At 44.0% G+C, this 20,621-nt stretch overlaps 1 protein-coding gene across 6 annotated transcripts in view; it reads left to right on the forward strand.

Annotated features, from left to right (window-relative positions):
* Positions 1-20,621, forward strand: part of SLC25A48 (solute carrier family 25 member 48) — a 50,354-nt gene that overhangs the window by 15,830 nt on the left and 13,903 nt on the right. For 2 of the 6 annotated variants that reach the window (XM_069969669.1, XM_069969662.1), the window contains exons 2-6: positions 5,670-5,727; positions 7,849-7,955; positions 8,634-8,677; positions 14,500-14,571; positions 17,425-17,677. In XM_069969669.1, the coding sequence (XP_069825770.1) occupies positions 7,910-7,955; positions 8,634-8,677; positions 14,500-14,571; positions 17,425-17,677 (415 nt within the window). In that variant the 5' untranslated portion in view covers positions 5,670-5,727; positions 7,849-7,909. Of the gene's footprint in view, positions 1-5,669; positions 5,728-6,610; positions 7,956-8,633; positions 8,678-14,499; positions 14,572-17,424; positions 17,678-20,621 lie in introns of those variants that run through there. The other 4 variants (XM_069969676.1, XM_069969654.1, XM_069969644.1 and 1 more) reach the window with 3 other exon arrangements.

Here is a 20,621-nt window from a genome sequence, read left to right on the forward strand (position 1 = left end):
GCGATTTGAGTCAGCAGGTCAGGCTGAAAAATGGCCACTACCACACCAGGGGACAGGATGGTATCAGGTTCGATCCTGGGAGTGGTCTCAATGTCAAAGCTGCGGGACAGAGCGTCAACCTTGACATTCTTAGAGCCAGCCCAGTAGGTTATCTCAAAACTGAACCTAGTAAAAAACAAGGCCCATCTGGCCTGGCCTGGTGTGAGACATTTAGCTTGGTCCAAATACCGGAGATTCTTGTGATCAGTAAGAACCACCACCTTATGTTTTGCTCCCTCAAGGAAGTGTCTCCATTCATCAAAAGCCATTTTTATTGCCAACAACTCTCTATTACCTATGTCGTAGTTGCACTCCGCCTTGGAGAACTTCCTTAAAAAGAATGCAACGGGTTGAAGGTTGGTAAGAGCTGCGGACCCTTGAGATAGAACAGCTCCTATCCCCACCTCGGATGCGTCCACTTTCACTATGAAAGGACGCTCAAAGTCTGGCTGTATCAGCACCGTAGCCTCTGAGAAGCATTGCTTGAGCTTGTCAAATGCCAAGTTAGCGCCAGGGGTCCAATTTACCAGATCTGCCCCCTTTTTGGTTAAATCGGTGAGAGGTTTGGCTATGAGCCAGAAGCCCTTAATAAATTTCCCATAGTAATTGGCAAAATCCAAGAACCTCTGCAGAGCCTTAAGGTTATTGGGTCGCTCCCACTTCTCAAAGGCTTGGACCTTAAGAGGGTCCATACTAAATGAGTTTGATGTTATCTTATAACCCAAGAATAAGACCTTCTGAATTCCAAATTGGCACTTAGACAGCTTTGAACACAACTGATTAGCTCTCAGAAGCTCCATGACAGTGCGCACATGCAAAATGTGAGAAGACCAGTTGGAGGAAAAAATTAAAATGTCATCAAGATACACAACTAAGAAACGACCAAGGTACTTGCGGAATACATAATTTACAAAGTGTTAGAAGACTGCCGGGGCATTGCATAACCCAAAGGGCATAACAAGGTATTCGAAATGCCCTTCAGGGGTATTGAAGGCAGTCTTCCATTCATCACCCTCCTTAATCCTTATTAAATTGTATGTTCCCCGCAAATCAATTTTAGAAAACCACTTAGCTCGCACAATTTGATTAAATAAATCAGGAATAAGGGGTAGAGGATGTTGATTTTTCACAGTGACTTTATTCAATTCACAATAGTCAATACAAGGTCGAAGCCCCTGTCTTTTTTCCCCACAAAAAAGAATCACACCCTCAAAGGAGAGGAGGAGGGGCAAATGTGGCCTTTGTGTAGACTCTCCTTTATGTAATGCCGCATGGCCTACCTTTTTGGGCAGGATAAGGTAAATATGCGTCCCTTAGGATATTTGACACCAGGTAAGAGATCAATCGAACAATCATAGGGTCAATGGGGGGGGGGGGGTAACCCCTCCACCGCACTCTCATCAAATACATCCGCAAAATCACTCAACAAAATCACTCAACATTCCGCAAGTGACACAGTAATACAATGAGGACCACAATTAGACCCCTTCCGAACCAGTTCACTGCTGGACCAATCGAACAAAGGGCAATGTGCTTCCAGCCAGGGCAACCCCAGGATCACATCAGAAGACAAATTATGCATAAGAAGAAAATCAAGGGTCTCAATATAAACAGACCCCACCTTTACTTCAAGGGGGGGGGGGGGGAGGGTGATATACTGTACGTCCACTTGGGCAAAAGGGGCAGAGTCCGCTCCAGTGACGTTTACTGGAGACCTGTGCAGCAGGGGACATACCTCTAAGCCAGACCAAAACACGGAGCGGACTTCACCCTGTGGTGTCAAAAACATACACAGTTCAATCAGGTAAAGAGGGTCACGATGGATAAACAGTGCAGTAGTAAAACCAGGCTCACACAGAGCCACTCACGATCCCCACAACCAGATGTACGGTCTCGTATAGTAGTGCCGAGAACGATGGATGGCCACACTAGAATTTAAAGCTCATGCGTCGTTTGTCTTTCCCAGGGGCTGGTGTCCCACATAAGCCTACCTTTTACCAGAAGTAGTTTTTGACTTATCAGACATGTCAAAAGTTATTGATCGCAGCGAATGTCACTGCCGAGACATGGTCTCATCAGAAGATATAGCCATAGCCATCTGGAGAGTGGACCAAGATGCCGCAAAATCTCCATGGCTATAACTTCTAATAGGACCCGCTGTGATCAATAACCTAATTATTATATCGTTCAAATTTTAACGATAATCATTCTGTGTAAATGCAGGCAACGATTGAAAATTCATGTGTCGATCATTCATTTAGATCCAACCCTAAAATCATCTTTAATCGTGTGATGTAATTCCACATTGATTCACTAATCGTTCACATTCACTAAAACTTTTGGTGGGATCAGATGGAGTAAAGAATTATTGGAAAGATTGTAACTAACCACTATTGTTCAGTGCAATATGGTTAACGTTAATCGTTAAAAATCACTTAGTCTAACAGGACCCTAACATAGGAAAGTGTTAGGAGTGTATACACATAGGGGGACATTTATTAAGTCAGGCGTTTTTTACGCCAGACTTAAAAATGTCCCCGCATCTCCGGCGGACTGCCTCTACATAAATCCCGTGCGCTCCGGTGCGCAAAGCCGAAAACCTACGCCAGCTGAGGACTGGAGTAGGTTTTCGGTGTATCTTTTGGCGGAACGGATGGTGAATTGCGCGCCATGCCCTCCGTTCCGCCCCCTTCACAACCCCTCCCCACCCCCCGGCGTACTCGGCGGAAAGTGCCGATTTGCTAATATTTTATTGGCAAATCGGCTATTTGCGAATAAAATAATGCGCAAATCGGCACTTTCTGCCGAAAATCATCCGTACGCTGGATGATACATGTCCCCCATAGTATTCATTGCGGCCGGCATTGCTAGCGGTGCCTTAAAAAACTGACATGTCAGTTTTCTGTGGCCCCTATTCAGTGAATAGCGGCCACAGAAAACCCTGTCAGTTCACACTATGGAGCGTGCGGCTCTGGCCACACCTTCCATTGTGGGCTGTGGGGAGTTCTAATGCGGGCGCGCACTAATGCGCCAGCATCAGAACTCAGCCGCACTAAATATCTGCAGTACTGACCGAGATGATCCTTTCTGAGACCGGCCGTTCGGTGACCCGGCCGGGTCACCGAACAGCCGATCTCATACTACGTGCGACCATAGCCTTACACTGTTAGGTAACAACTGGTAATTCAAGTTTAATTGCATTTTTTCCTGAGTAGTCTACATATTTGATGCAAAAAATTTTCTCATGATGTGGACCAATACATGTACTTAAATGCTCATACTCTACTTGGGCTATGTTGTTTCATAACAAATGTTCTATCCTTATGCACAAAGCTTTAATAAAAATATTTTAAACCATAAAATGTTCCTGTGTCTTTAAGAAACTTTTGACATGCCCTAGCACAAAAGCTAAAGCTTAGGCAGTCCAGGCATGATAAAAATTGTAGTTTGACAACAGTTAGAGGGCCAAAGGTTCCCCATCCCTGCCCTAGCACATTCCCAAAGAATATCCTTTGAATGATACACGTGAACCTGGTCTGAGGGTAACTTAGCTGCCAAAGGCCATCAGATGAACTTTTCCAGACTGGGCCCTTGGTTTGCCCAGGTGGCGATGCCTCAAACTAAACCCGGTGTCACAGGGGTGTAATAGGAACATCGTTCTGCTTCTTACTTGCGCGGATCCTGGCCTTATGACAGATCTGATGAACCAAACTGTGACAGCTCAGGTCAAACCCACAGAGTCAGGGCTGGATCTGCAGCAGTATGCATCTGTATTACTTCCATATAAAAAACGGCTTTGGGATGATCATTTGGCATACATGTGATTTTGGGATGTTCTGATCTACCAAATCTGACATTATTAAGTTTCGCTATCTGTATCATGTTTACTGAGGGTCACTTTCTTTTAGATTTTACAAAGTAGTTTTTCAGCTCCCACTTCTTTTCAGATCACATACTGATTTTATTTACTAGAAGATGTCCTGCCAGGAGTTATTTCCTAGAATTGGGAGAATGAAGTTTATTGGCAACAGATTTACTTTCATACTGTAATAATTGTGTGTTTAGACATTACGTCTTGGAAAGGTTACAGAATACAATTGTTGTGGAACATTTTTTAGCAGAATGTTTAGAGCAATTCTAATATTAGATGCCAATAGATATTTCCACAGTTAAAGATCTAGAAAAATGTAGGTAAAAAAAAATAAAAAAAATAATAATAATAATGATAATAATAAAAAAAATAGATATAGATCGATCTATTACCAGCCTGGCAGCTTCGTAGCATACCTGTATGGTTTTGTTAAATTAACTCATTAGAGATGTGACAGAGATTTTATTGCTCTCATTGCCGTTATTGAGCCTCCGAGGGTCCCCTCCCTAGTGCTCAGCTATTTTGCATTGACTGCTTTTCAGATGGTGGGACCAAGGCTGGGCTGTTTGTCAGCAGTACACACATAGGACCTACACTCCTCTTGGCTATGCAATGACATAGTCCTATAGTGCACTGGACAGGAAAGGCTGGTACTTTGGCAGGCTCATCATTTACATAGTACTGAATAGCATGGTAAGAGGAGAAGGGGTTACCTATGCACTGGGTTTTTAAGGTGCCATTTGAGCAGAAAGAAAACAGCAGCATCAAAGCAAGGCAAGGGGGTACACTAAGCACCAAGCAGCACTGTGGACTTTCAGCAGTAAGTAGCCTGGTATTTACACAAGGGACAGCTGTCCTAAGCTTTATAGGTGGTGAGACATGGTGGTTAATTTACCTTTCCGATCATTGGCTGATTGATTGGCTGAAGAGGGGAGACGGGAATTTCAAACGGCTCCTCTTCAGCCAATCAGTGCTGCCTTGCATTGATTGGCTGAAGAGGTGAGCCAGGAATTTCAAACGGCTCCTCTTCAGCACTGATTGGCTGAAGAGGAGCCGTTTGAAATTCCCGGCTCACCTCTTCAGCCAATCAATGCACTGAAGAGGGGAGTCGGGGATTTCGAAGACCTGCTGCAGGTAACGTATGCTCGCGGCCGGGGCGGCGGGGGCGAGCTGAGCGGCGGGGGCGGGGGTGGCGATCGGGGCGACAGGGGTGGCGATCAGAGCAGCGGTGGGGGTGGCGCAGGGGGCTGTGGTTGACCGTGGGGCCGGCTGCGGATGAGCGGGGGGCCAGGCTGTGAGCGGGGGAGCGGGCTTGCGGGCGAGCCGGGCTGTGGGCGCGCGATCGCAAAACGATTTTTTCGTATGATATATCGTACCGTCTAAACGCTGATCGTTATGGTAAAAAAATCGTTACTCCGACATCGTTAATCGTACGATCGGGCCAATTATCATTTTGTGTAAATGCACCATTACTTCCTCTAATTTGTCCTGCTTTGTCTGTTACCACATATTTCCTCTGTAAATAGGTAGTGTACAACAGACTGCAAAGAGACACCTAGTAGCCAATAATTTAGAATAGTTTTTTAGGGTAAGGAGTAATTTTTGGTAAATCATCACAAATATGTTATGAATCACATAGGCTATTAAATGGAGGAACGTTGTTAAAAAACAAAAATTCTTAGTAAAATTTTAACTCATGCATTTCCCTAACCCTTTGGTAAAGTAACCAATATTCAAAATATATTTTTTTTTTCTCTAGACACCATGCAGCTTCTTTTCATGGGTTACCTCTGGTAGCGCACCCAAGCTTCATTAAGGTGAATGGTTTTATGTAAGAAAAAGGCAAAACATATCTGTGTGCTATGGAGAATAATTCTGCTTAACCAAAGCCAACATATTATAAAACAATAAATACAAACAACTGTCAATAAAGAGCTACAAAGTTCGAAAACAAATAAGGTGCAAAGAAAAAAAAAAAGTCACCTATGCAGTGTCTGGGTGTGTACCATATGGCCTTTAATGCACACAGGCAATAATTTTTGTAAGGGTATATGCACACAAAGTAATTCTGGCAGAAAACTCTGAGCAGAATCCGCCGCTTGCTCCCTCGCGCTCCCACTTGAAGTTCTGCCCGTCACATAGGTTCCATTATCTGTCAGACGGATTCCTTCATCCGCCCAAAGTAATTACATGTCAATTCTTTCGGCCGACAGCAGAATCTGCCCGACCATAGAATGGAGTCAACAGAGAGGAAAGCGGGAGTGCGCGGGGATGAACGAGAATTAGGGTCCTATTCCACGGGCCGAGGAGGGCCCGATCAACGCTAGGGCCCGATCATCTGCTAGATCGCCGCTCGTTTACTGGGCCTATTCCACGGCCCGATGATCGTTGAGCGAGGGCTGCAAGGACATCGTTACCGATGTCCTTGCAGCCCTTGCAGCATACATTACCTGTCAGGTCTTCTTTTCCACGCTGTCTTCATCCCCGGGTCCCGCGCGCTATATCTTCTGAATGGCCGGTCAGCTGACAGGCCACACTCAGCCAATCACAGGCCGCGGCGGTCCCGGCCTGTGATTGGCTGAGCGCCGTCAGCTGACCGGCCATTCAGAAGATAGAGAACGCGGGACCCGGGGATGAAGACAGCGCGGAGAAGCCTGGACAGGTAATGTATGATGATGCTGCTGCTGTCAAATTGTTGGTCGCCCGCCACGTTACTGTGGAATAGGGCCCTTACTCTATGTGCATATACCCTAACAGTGGAAGTCCTGGTGTCAGGACCATTGCCCATCACTACTATAGAGGGGCAGAAGTGCATGGTAGTACGCGCTGTGCTCTTAATCATTCTAGACTGCTATTAAAAGCAGTATAGAGTTATAATCAAAGTCTATGGGACCTCTGCTATACAAAAATGGTGGAAGTGTCATAAAGTTTCATAATCTCTCTGTATACCACTTGTTATAGCGGGGATAAAGAGGCCGCACGTTTTTGCTTCTTCATTCTAGTGGTCAGCGGGGCTCTCAGCACTGGGACCCCCACCAATACAATCTTGACACGTTACTATTGCTTCTGTCTATATGGCCGTCCATTCCATTGTGTCTCCATGAATCATAGTGTGTTTGACATATAGCAGAGCATTCGCACAGACATATATGTTATGCAGTGAAGGTCTGATTGACCTTTCCACCATAGCCTCAGAGCCAGCAATAATCTCCCAGTGTAAACTAACCTTTACCTGCACATCTCTTGTTTTCTCTTTATTAGTATTCCACGCATGATATCATTATTCTCAGTGTATTATGTATTGCCACAGATGGTCTCCCTATGGGATGTCCTCTAGTCACCACCTATTAAGGGTACTTGAGAATCGACTTAATTGACCTTTAAAAGAAATTGCCCTTTAAATGCAGAAAATTTCATAGTTAAAAACTACTTTTATTGCCCCAATAAACTAGACCTGGCTTCATACTACATTTAATATAGTTAATAAATGATGTTACAACCCAGCAAATGCCTTTTGTCTAATTTCTTAATTTTATTTTAATATGTAAATCATAAACTAAAATGAGGATTAAGCATCTAAACTGGGTTATAAATCATTACCTGTAACCGGTTATAAAAGACAACCATAAACTAGTGTACAAGTGTCTGCCATCGAAATGTAAAATGCTGAGTTATCTGTTATCTGTAAGAATAATACATTGGGGGGGATACAATACTACAATGGTCAGTGGAGAAAGAGAACAGAAGCAATATCTACACTCTAAACTCCATGCTATTACTACGCTGGAAAAAGCTAACAATCATGAACTAGTGTATTGGCATTAGCATAAAGCAGATGACACCAAATACAGCCTCATCTGCCAGGAGAACACATTTGTTTTGTACATTAAAACCTTTGGACTGGAAGAAAGCAAATACACATTTCAAACGCTATGTAGTCGTCTCTGCAGAAAACACTGGATCTGCCCGAGAGAGGAATTACCCGTCCTAAAACGTAAAATGGGAAGAGTCCAAGTAGAAGATTTTATAGCAGGGTGTCTTGGAGGTAAGTGATTATGTCTTGTTTTTATGGTTTTTGCTTTATTATTGTTGAATGTGAGCATAGAGCATTGGTTAGATACTCGTATACCATTTATGAAAGTTTATATATTTTCAAATAAACATTACAGGGACTAAATATGACCAACTGTAATGCATTCTGTGTGACTTTATGGTTCTAAAGCCACAATATTGTACACAACTCTGTATTGATATCTGTCTATTGCTTACAAGCTCCCTCCTGCTTTATCCAAGTATGTACACCACTGCTCTATAATAGGAATAGAATAGGTTTGAGGTTTGTTGGTTTTCTTCTCAGAATGGTTTTAATACAGGATATACAGGGAATATTTTAACTTAAATCCCTGGATTGTCTAGAGCTGTAGTACGGCACCCATAGATGTTTACGGGGATACATTGTACCTATACATCTAAATTGATACAGATTTTATGTAGTTTTGTACAAATCTGACAGCTATGAAACTAATAAACAATGCTGACATTTCCTTAAAAGTGGCGCTGTATAGGGAGATCATAACACAGCAAAAGGGAACGCCTACAGCTCATAGCTTTGTGCACCTCCAAATAGGCTCCACGGTTTCTAAATGCTCAAATTAGAAGAACTATTGCTCACCCCTATTTACTTATGGAACCAACAATTACTAAATACTTTTATCTTCTATAGGGGCTGCTAGTGTTATTGTTGGACACCCGCTGGATACTGTCAAGGTATTCAAGTTATACTTTACTTGCATTGTAATTATAATGTGTTCTCCATTCTAACACGAGTTGCCAAACGAAAGATTTTTTGGAAAATTGACAAAACTAATACAAAAGTAGGTGTTGCCTGTACCGACCAATCCAGTTACTACTATTTAGAACCAGAAGCATTTTTGTCATCTAGGTCAAACAGGTTACATTAATATCTTATTCACTAAAATTGAGCACTATGGGGGACATTTATTAAGTCCGGCGCTTTCTGCGCTGACTTAAAAATGCCCCCGCATCTCTGGCGCTACAGAGATTTATGTAGAGGCGGACTGCCTCTACATTAATCCCGTGCAAGCCGATGCGCACAGCTGAAAACCTACGCCAGCTGAGGACTCGAGTAGGTTTTCGGCGTATCTTTAAAAAAAAAAAAAAGATAAATCGCGCAGACTATGAGTTCGCCCCCCCCCCTTTCCGCCCCCTCCACACCCCCTCCCCGCCCCCTGGCGTAAAGAGCCGATTTGCGAATATTTTATATAATAATATAATAAAATAATAATAATTTTATATAATAAAATACGCCGGATGATACATGTCCCCCTATGTGTATATATGTCAGCTGCACATGTTGTATATTGATATTCAGTATGCTCATTCCTGGAAAAGTTCACGGTACACATCTAGTTCAATCGCACTACCTATCTTATGTACTGGTCGCTTAAAACAAACATTTTACCAAGCTGACAAACGTATTACTGTCACTCTTATGTACTTAGTACGTCCTGTGCCTAGCCTACCAAAGTGGATTGTAATATACAATTTGTCCTGTCTATCAAGTTAGAATTATCCACAGTTCATTGGGGGGGGTAAAGACACACAGCTCACCTGATGATCAGCTGTTCGTCGAGACTAGAGGCGGAAGCAGTTGTCTCTGATCCCTGTGTAGTGGTGGTGCTGGGTTACTGCAGCCTTAGCTTCTATTTACTTCAATTGTTATTTCCTGGACAACTCCTCTAAGGTTATAGTTTTCGGGCTTGTTATAAGTGTTAAGCTAATTTTTAATATGTTACTGCCATATGAGAAAAACGTTATGCTTACCTCTCCATGTTCCCCCGATGTCTATAGTGGCCGTTACTTCAGAGCCTAACTTGTCTCGGAAGTGACACCCCCACTCAGCCAATCACTGACCAAGAGAGGACTGCCCCAAGGCCAGAAAATGGCTGAGCAGGCTGTCACTCCCAAGACAAGCCTGTCTCGAAAGCAGCTACAGACAGTGGGGGACACAGCGACATTGCACAGGACACCAGGGGAGTGCAGAGAGGTAAGTAACATATATATAACATATGGCAGCAACATATTAAAAATGAGCTATTGTCGGATGATCCCTGTAACATCTGAAGATGCAGGACAGCTTAAAGGGGCATTTTCTCTCAAAACTTTTAGGTATGGAGATGCTGCATGTGGAGACACTTGTGCCCATGGGCTGCAGGCAGTGTGTAGGCAGTTGGGTTACAGGGAAGGATATGCTGATGGTGGAGACTTGTGTAAGCTGCTAAATCAATTCCCATCATTGTAAGGGGTTTAGCAGCTACCTTTCAGTAGCAGTCCTGCGTTTACACCTGTTTTATTTGAGTATGACAGGCAAGGTTTTCTAGCATTTCATTTTTTGATCGTGAGCGGAATACCCCCTTAAAAGGATTATCTATATATATATATATATATATATATATATATTATTGCTGCACTGTTGGTAAACATACTCTGTCATGCTTACCTCTCCACGTTCCCCCAATATCCTGATGCACCATCACTAGTGTGCTCCACTGACTGCAGCATCACAATTTCTAAAACAAACTTGCCTCTAGAGTGAAAGCCTGCTCAGACAGGACAGTGCTGCGGCCAGTGATTAGCAAGTTTGTCACGTAGTAGCGGAGCTGCAGTAAGCGGGGCACACTGCTGTGTCCACATCATAAGCATAACGGGGGAGATTTATGAAAGGGTGTTAATATATATCTGATGTAAACTGCCCACAGCAACCAATCACAGCTCAGTTTTCAGCTCTGGTAAAATATAAGAGGAGCTGTGATTGGTTGCTGTGGGCAGTTTACACCAGATGTATATTTACACCCTTTCATAAATCTCTCCCAACATGTTTACCAACAGCACAGCATTATATATATATATATATATATATATATATATATATATATATATATATATATATATATATATATATAAATTCCTAACACTGGATAACTTAAAGGAGAAATCCGGGAAAAGCTATTTTTGTGCTGGGGAGGGGGAAAATAAAAATAACATGCTCTTACTTCCCATGCTCCAGCACTGGTGGACCATCGCTCCGGTTGTGGGGTCCCGCCTTGGCCACTGACAGGCTGAGCACTTCTTAAAAAATTGCTTTGCCCGGACTTCTGCTTTGAGGTTTAAGGCTATGTTCACACATACCATCAAACTGACAGACATTTTCATTGTAAGGCAGTCATTTAAAGGGAGCCTGTCACCCCCCGTGCCGGGGTGACAGGCTCCCGACCCCCCCGCTACAGCCCCCTATACTCACCTGATCCCGCCGGGTCCCGCTTCTGGATCCGGTCGGGTCACGGAGATCTCAGCCGCTACAGCCCAGCGCGTGCGCTGAGAGATGAGTCCAACGCTCATGCCTTGCCCTGACCAAGTACTGTACATTACACACAGATTTCAACTGTATGGCCTGACCACGTAATCAACTGGAGATAAGGGTTTGGCAGATTTTAACTGCCAGATTCCTTATGTCCTTTAAAAGTGTAGTGACCCGGTACAGGCCCCTAAATTCTATTGCACCTGAGTGGGGTAACTCCCTTGGGTTCATACGGATGGAGATGAGGTATTCACTGTAGTTGGTGTTTTCCTCTCTAGGTGCTGCTCTTTATTATACCTATTATGTGAAGAGCGGCTAAAGGAGACTCATGGGTTAACTATTTTGTGGCACATGTGAAGTTTTATCCACTTACAGGTGCAGGTGCTTTCTCTCCAGTCTCTATCATATAATCTGTCTTCTCTCTTTTTGCACACACAGCCTCACCAATCACAGGAGGGTTTGGTCAGACCCCTGGAGTAAGGAGTTAGTTCATGGTGGGAGGAGTCAGTTTAGTTGGTTCTAATCAGTGTGTGAGGAGGCAGCAAAGAATCAAGGGGGAGATTTATCAAACTGGTGTAAAGTAGAATTGCCTTAGTGCCCTTTTACACGGAAAGATTATCTGACAGATTATCTGCCAAAGATTTGAAGCCAAAACCAGGAATGGATTTGAAAAGAGGAGAAATCTCAGGCTTTCCTTTATTACCTGATCTCTGTTTATAGTCCATTCCTGGCTTTGGCTTCAAATCTTTGGCAGATAATCTGTCAGATAATCTTTCCGTGTAAAAGGGCCCTTAGTTGCCCCTAGCAACCAATCAGATTCGACCTTTCATTTTTCAAAGAATCTGTGAGGAATAAAAAGTGGAATCTGATTGGTTGCTAGGGGCAGCTAAGAAAACTCTACACCAGTTTGATAAATCTCCCCCCAAGTCTCTGCTGAAGTTAAGCCAGGGCCTGGCTTAGGCCAGGCCCTATGTCAGGGACACAAGCAAGCCAGTTCCAGATTCTCTTTATGAAAGTACACTGCAACTATGCAGTGCTAGAAAGTACAAAGGGGAAGAGCATCCAGAAGAAGGATCACCTTGTCCATGCCAGGAACCTCTCTAAAACGTGCAGGGCAGATACCTAGGAGTCACAGGTACTGACCCTAGTGGAACAAAGTTACTATAAGTCTAGGTATTCCACTGCGCATTGCAATACAACCGGGAAGTCTGCTTAGCCCAGATAACTAGGCCTCGGGCTCGTACTACCCTGCCGGATGGGTAGCCCACAACTGTAGGGCAGAAGCGGTCAGATTGTTTCTATATGCGAGTACAAGTGTTCTCTTTCTTCTTCAGTTCAAACTGTTCCAGACAGAGTACACTACTAATTGGACAAGGCCCTTCAGGCACCCTCTTTCCTCTACTCTTCTTCCTCTTCTGCAAAACCTTCTCTTGCAAGCACCTTTTCTCTACCTCAAACACAAGCACCTGAGTAACCTCCAGTATTCTTGTATTGCACTAAACTGAATTTCTGCCAGTAAACTGTTCTACCTTTCAAGTGTTGGCTTATCTTTGCGCACACCCGCACCTATACACCCCTACACTTGGGTTAAACCCTTTTGCAGGTGGGGCACCAAACTGTCCGGGGTGGGTCCTATACCACTCCAGGTTACCGTGACAAGTGCCCAAGTGACCCTAGACCCACTGAGCTACAACACCATCATACCAGCTGACCTGGCAATAAGCCAAAACCCAGGTGTAACAGGCCAGAGTGTACCCCCAGCCCAGACCATACCCGGGGTTAATATGGCTTAGGCTAGATTACACCCCGGGTATATTTCGGCCTAGGCCAATTTATACCCCCTCAGGCCATTTTATACCCCCATGTAATCAGTAGCATTGAGTGATATACACAAGAAATACTTAATTTTTCAACATTTTATTGGGGATTCGGCTTTGTCTGCTGAGTTAAGTGAGAAGCTCCTGATGGAAATCTTAAAAATCTAATCACATAGGGGGAGATTTATCAAATATGGGGGGAGATTTATCAAACATGGTGTAAAGTGAAACTGGCACAGTTGCCCCTAGCAGATTTCATAACATTATCACCTGGAGGGATATATTCTGGCCTAGGCTATTTTATACCCCACGTATAGAATATATCCCCTGGGGTATACTGTAACCTGGGTCAGAACCAGAGCCATATTATCAGCTGCTGCTCCCCTAGGCACTAAACCTGAAGCGGGGGGGACTAATTTTGGCCACATGCATTTCTCCACATGTAAGAACATTGTCTGAATCGCGTTTTTCATGGGTTTTAACAGCTTAAAACATAAACAAATTCCCACATTGAATCAATGATTAGAGCATACAGTGACTGGATAACACCGCCATACCAGGCCTGAACAGTTCCACCATACACAGCCACCCCCTACCTTCCTCGATAAAACACCAGATTTAGTGGCAAGTCTGAACTGGAGGTGGGAGACTAAGAAAATTAAAAAAATATTTAAAAAGTTGTTTTCTTCCCCCCTTCTCCCTAGTGCTGCCCCCTGCAAGGTGCTGCCCTAGGCACTGGACCACGGATGCCTAGTGGTAAATACGGCCCTGGTCAGAACTGAGAAAACCAGTGACATAATAACTTGGAGGGATATAGTCTGGTCTGGTTTTACACCCCCAAATATAGAGTTTATCCACCGGGGTATATTGTGGCCTGGAGGGGTATAGTTTGGCTTTGACTATTTTATACCCTGGGGTATACTCTGGCCTAGGCTATTTTATACCCCGGGGTATACTCTGGCCAAGGTCAAACTATACCCAGGTATAATCTGGACGGGGGTTAATCTGGCCTGCTACACCGGCACCCTGATGATGTTACCAAAGATGTCTGGCTGCAGCCCTGCTTAAAGGGGTTATCCAGCGCTACAAAAACATGGCCACTTTTCCCCTACTGTTGTCGGGTTTGGGCGGGTTTTTAAACTCAGCTCCATTGAAGTAGATGAAGCTTAATTGCAAACCACACCTGAACTGGAGACAACAGTAGGGGAAAAGTGGCCATGTTTTTGTAGCGCTGGATAACCCCTTTAATCATGCATTTGTATAGAGCAATCTGGTTAGATGGGTGTTGGGTTATTAATCTGCAAAAGAGCAGTGATTTACACATTGGAGCCAGGGACAGTAATCTGATGATTACACAGCTAAAGTAAATAGGAATTCCTAATCTGTTTTTACAGGCTCGATTACAAGTTGGTCAAGGATACGGATCTACATTTAACTGTATTCTCACAATCTACAGGAATGAAAGTGTAAGTATAAAGACATTTCTAATGCTCACACTATTCAGATGAACTTTAATCACATCTTTTTGCGTCTACAATGATCCTGTATGTATGGCATGCATATTCGTAAGCTATCACAAAACCTATAAACATGTAAGGTTCAATATCTAAAACGGGATGTGAAATAAAGGATGTTTTAGTGCTGCTTTAACACAGCTATACTTACTTGAAATTCAAGTGCTGGCTATAAAAAAAGAAGACTAAAATGCAGTAACAGCTCAATGCATCAATCAAATGCCTGACTTCTCGGATGACTATAAATTGGATACAAGTAAGAATTGCTTTGTTTTACTGCATAACTAAACATGTAAACTGCAAACTTGCTTTATATCACATCCCCTGCTGAGTTATGTTACTTCAATGGGTCCAAGTTTATCCTTATTGGCTTCATGCCAATGACTGTCAGTATTATGCACCTTTGGGTAAATTCACACGGGTGTCTCGCACAAGAAATCCGCAGCTAATCCGCAGCTAATCCGCAATACACATATTATTATTATTATTATTATTATTATTACGTGTATTGCGGATTAGCTGCGGATTTCTTATGCGAGACGCCCGTGTGAATTTACCCTTAGGCTTTGTTCCCACTACGTATGAGACCGGCCGTTCCATGACCCCTGCCGGGTCACGGAACGGCCGGTCTCTGCACGGATCATCCCGACCAGTACTTAACATCAGCGCGCGCCCGCATCAGAGCTTCCCATAGCACAAAGCCGGAGCCGCTCGCTTCACTGTGTGAACTAACAGGGTTTCCTACGGCCGCAATTCATTGAATTGCGGCCGCAGAAAACTGACATGTCAGTTCTTTGTGGCATGGGATCCCGGCCAGAGTGTATACGATGTGTATACGCTCCGGCCGGGATCCCATTGAAGCAGAGGCAGTGTTCCACTCCGCAGACAGTACGGTCGTTGTTGCCGATGGCAACAACGGCCGTACTTTTACATAGTCTGAACATAGCCTTAGCATGCATATAACATTATAATCACTTAGGGCTTATATCAGGCCCCGCCCCCTTTCCCCCCGCAGGATTCACTAAGAGGCGCACGCCTGTTAGTGAATCCAGGACACCAGCAGGTGTAGACTTAAATCATGATTTACGACTGTCCTATGCAATATGGGTGGTGTTAGAGTAGCCATTGTGCTATTTTAGCACTAGTTTCACTTGCAGGTACTGTCACTTATATGTGCTTTTCTTTGCTGTATAGATATCTAATGTTTCATATGTAGCTGCAAGACGATTAGTGTAAGTCGCTGTCCTAGCTTCTGTCCAACTGTAGTTGCAGTTATGACACTGGGGACAGGTCCTCCCAAGTCATAATTCTATCTGGCCAGTGTGACTTCTTGCTGGACTGAAAGTGCCCTGTTGTATGTTGCTTCTGAGATCAGGTTGTAGTATACCAGAGCGCAATTTCTGCGGCTGGGCTTAGGATGGCACCTGTCCACAAGTGTTTTGTTATATATTCTAGGAGTTAATATGTCATATATTCAACTGTTCTGTGTATTTCTCTGTACCAGTGTAACTGGCAGGCAGAGAATGGGTTACATGCCTTACACTGCACACCACACAAAACAGCGACACCTACTGTCTTTAGTGGGAACTGCTTCAGCTAGTGTTATAAGCCTAGAAAGTGCTAGAAGGTGGGCGGAGTATGCAAATAGGCCCCCCATAAAAGGTTGGCAGTTGCAGTGTTTAGCTGAGACAAGTGAATAGCTGTTGAGGGAACAACATCACCTCATGAGAGGCCATCACCACAGAGCAAAGCTGCTGAGGGGAAGAGGTCCACAGGATCCCAGTGCCCACCAGCATCCCACTCGTACTGACAGACCAGGATCTGAGGCAGATCATCTCTCCACACACCACCAGACTCTCCACAAGCACAGTAACCCAGTCAAGGCCGCCATTATTCACAACTGTGTGCCACAAGACTGTAAAACACCTGCAAGTCCATCAGTAAAGGTGTTATTGTTATACTGCCTCCCTCCTTGTCTCCCTGTTGTCCTGGTCTACCTGCACCACACCACCATCAAGGGCCACACTACCGGACAGCAGTATTTGGGGTTGGCCCCGGGGGAACTACAGGTCCACCTCATTGACCACCTTACACACAGGTGCAGCCCCCCTACAGGAACCTCTGCAGTAGCCCACCGAAGGGAGACAGAACCCAGGGAAGCGACAGAGAGTCCCCTGTACCTGTGGAAGCCCTCAAGCCCACCTGTGACCATGACAAGACAGAGCCCAAGGCTGGGTGCACCACAAGGCCCAGCCATCCTGCAGGTACAGCACACTCTAACTCTGCAGCCCTCAGTGCATCCCCTCACTTAGGAGCTCAGCGCTACACTCAGGAGAGGTATAACCACAATCATCCTCTCCTCATTTCCCCTCACTCTCTTCCTTACGCCCCGTCTCGCTGCAAGGTCCAAGGAGAAAGGTGCTATACTGAGAGGCATATTACTGATGCTCCCAAGAGGAAGGCCATGCAGAAACCTCTGAAGGGCTAACGCACCTAGAGATATGGAGATATAGGTTCTTGTGACAAGATATTTGCTTTTTGAGTGAAGGTTTCTAGGGAACACAAACCCAAATTCCCCTGATGTTCAATTTTAAGGAAGGAAGAGTCTCCCAACCTCTATGAAGAAGTCATGTCGTATGGACCATCCTACTTAAAGAAGTGGCTCAGACTTTTATGTCCCAGTGCCCTCCAAAAACTTACAATTTGTGACGAAATTATGCATTTTTGGAGCTATTTTTTTAAATTGTGCCTAATATACAAAGCAGTAAAGTTTTAATTAAACTATTTATTTTTCCGCCCCATCAGGTTTCTGGATTCTATAAAGGAATGTCATTCCCTTTGGCGAGCATTGCAATTTACAACTCTGTAGTGTTTGGAGTCTTCAGCAACGCCCAAAGATTTATTAGTCAGTACCGAGATACAGGCCGAAGACACTCTCCTGATCTTATAGACGTGACTTTTGCAAGCATGGTAGCTGGATTTGTTTCTGTGGCGATTGGCGGGCCTGTTGACTTAGTAAAGATAAAGCTGCAAATGCAAACCCAATCAGCTTCTTCAGGTAGACAACACTTTTTGGCATTATTATATGTGTTAGCCTTACATAACTATATATATCTATCTTATTACTCATCTTTATTTTATTGAATACTGTGTGTGAAATAGCTTGACTCGAGTTGCATATTTCAATGCCCACTTTCTGACATGACTGCTCATGGAGCTTCAGATTTAGATTTTAGTGGGCATCTCCAGTAGAATAGTTTTTTCTCTCCATGCTATCTGTAAATGCCCTCTGGTGTATCTGTGTCTACCATTTTTGTTTCTCCCCCATACTGACATCGTTATAATTTTTGCGAATATGCAGCTCAGACTTTTCCCCAAAAGCACATTCCTAAAAACACTTAGAAAGGTCGTGCAAGTCACTTATTGCTGAATTGTGTTAACCAAACCTGTCAAAATGTTCGGATTCCAGGACTCCCTATGGTGGCATCCAACTTCGGCAGCCGTGGGGTATCAAATGCTGAGCTTTCAGGTTCTGGTAACATTGTTTAACCAGAACATTTTGAGTGGTTTGCTCAACACTAGTGCTGAATTTTTTACCTTTCTTTTTTAAAGTATGTGGGGTTATCCCAAATGTCATGTTGAATTTAAAGGAGCAGTCCGGCAAAAATTTGAAATAAAGTATTGTATTGCCCCCCAACAGTTATACAAATCCCCAATAAACACTTATTATGGGAAATGCACATAAAGTGCTTTTTCCCCTGTGCGGGCTGTGGCTGCTGGAGAGGATGATGGCAGAGGGATGCTCAGTGTCCCTCTAGTGCCCTGTGTCCCTCAGTGTCCCCTTGCCATCATCCTCTTGACGGACTTCTCCTTTAAGTTATACCAGAAGTGTACTGACTATACAGTCCTCACATATTGCAGAAGATAGTAGAAAATATGGGACGTGTCAGTCTACATGACCTTGTTCAATGACCTTATAACTCTATGGACCAAAGCAGAGTTTTAAATCAACATATATTAGATAAGCTGTTCATATATATGTTGAGGGTTTACAAAACAGCAACATATGAACTAGTCCCAGTTTAATACTGGATGTTCCAATGTTTTTTGCTCTAAAGTAACAACATTGGTTCTCTCTGTAGGGATTCGGCACAGTGGCAAACAAAGGCAATTCTCTGTGGGGACATTCCTTATCACATGCTTGTAACCAAATATCATCTAAAGCCATTGTTGAAGCAAACTTACCACTTCCTATTCCAAAAATTTTATATGATATAGTCAACAACTACACATAGATCTCCATTTTTCAAACCGCCATCCCTGTTCTCGTCATCTGCCGCCAGTGTACTGCTATCTTCTTCCCTGGGTGACAGGCCTTCTTCAGAATGAAGTCTGGCAACGTCCGAGGAGTGGGTATATTGGTGCACTGGGCCCGCCTCCAGTGCACCAGACACCCCTATTTGCACGTCAAGAAACAGAGGCACAGATGGCAGGAACCAGGCATGATCTACCCGCCTGTCGAGAGATATAGTTTATATCAGTGCTCTAACACATACAATAGCTATAGAGTGAGTTTTCCTGTATAGATAGGTGACCACCAGCAGAGGGCCTACCAACCTAAAGTAACATTGTAGAATTGTGTCCGTATAAAACGAGGAAATCCCTGAAAACTCTGTCACAGACCCTTTTTTTTTTTAACAATAAAACATTCAATAGGATTGTTATGCTTGCATGAGTCCCTAGCAGGGTTTACAACATAGCCTTCTCTCTAGAGAGTTTGTCCAGAAATCACAGGCAGTCAAAATACTAGAAACAGGGTATTGCTGAGGTGTCTGAGGCTACTACACCAACTCCTTCGATCATACCAGTCTTACCTAACCCTTTCCCATTTTACTTCCTCCATCCCATTCAAACATATGACACTAATCGACAGTTGAATTGCCACATCAGCCTCTTTATTAAAATGCTTAAAGGGGTACTCTAGCAAAAAAATAAATGAATTGTAATTTACTTCTACTAAGAAATCTCAAGTCTTCCAGAACTTACCTGCTGGAGCAGTGACAGGTGTCATAGGATCTGCTTTTTTCAAGGATTACACGGATGTGGCATCCATGGAATCAGTGAAAAACCCAGATCCCATAGACTTCAATTGGGGGATCCATGCAGTGAGCCGCCTCAACACTAGAACATGTCCTATTTTTATACGGTGCAAATTGCAGAGCGGTTCACAGCACAGATCGCATGAATAGATTCAAAGGATCCGATCTCCTCTAACACTGTCCGTGGTCGTGCATCCGCAATCGGGCAGTTTTACGGGACGTGTAAATAAGGCCTAAGGATGCAGTAACAGACCAAACACTCGAAGAACACAACACGGCAGGAAGATCTCACTTATATGTACCATGCTGGAAAGCAACTGGATAGTCTGCCCTGTCAGGATAGGAAACTAGCTATACAGTGCTTGTCTACTGCTGTGACCCCCACCAGTCATGAATACATGGGTCCTCTGTTCCCTAAGTGAAGTAGGTGGCAGAGTTTAAAAGGGATCTATCAAGCAGGTTAGATGAACCCCGTTGCTAGCCCCCTATAGCACCTGGGACGCTGAGGAGGAAGGTATGTGTGTTAACCTTCTTCTCTTCTAGTTGGGGTAAACTCCACTCAGGAACACTGCTGCATCATCTGTCCCACCCTCTCCATCGATTATCATTATAAAGGGCGTGCCAGATGATGCAGCAGTGATCCTAATGGTAAACCACGCTCCGGAGAACCCCAACAGTGCGGGACCGGCGCCAAGGAGGAAGGTAAGACCCATAGCGTCCCTGGCGCTTTAAGGGGCTATAAGGTTAAATTACCCTTACACCTTTAGACTTTCTCTAGGGGACTTAAAATAATTGATAATTGTTTTATGGACATATTCAAAAGTCCCATAGAGTCAACAGAACGAAGTCTAAGCATGTATGCTGCTACTCCTTTAATAATGTGGACAAGAGACCACCCTCTTG

This window comes from Dendropsophus ebraccatus, chromosome 1 (genome assembly GCF_027789765.1).
Source record: "Dendropsophus ebraccatus isolate aDenEbr1 chromosome 1, aDenEbr1.pat, whole genome shotgun sequence".
NCBI classification, from domain to species: domain Eukaryota; kingdom Metazoa; phylum Chordata; class Amphibia; order Anura; family Hylidae; genus Dendropsophus; species Dendropsophus ebraccatus.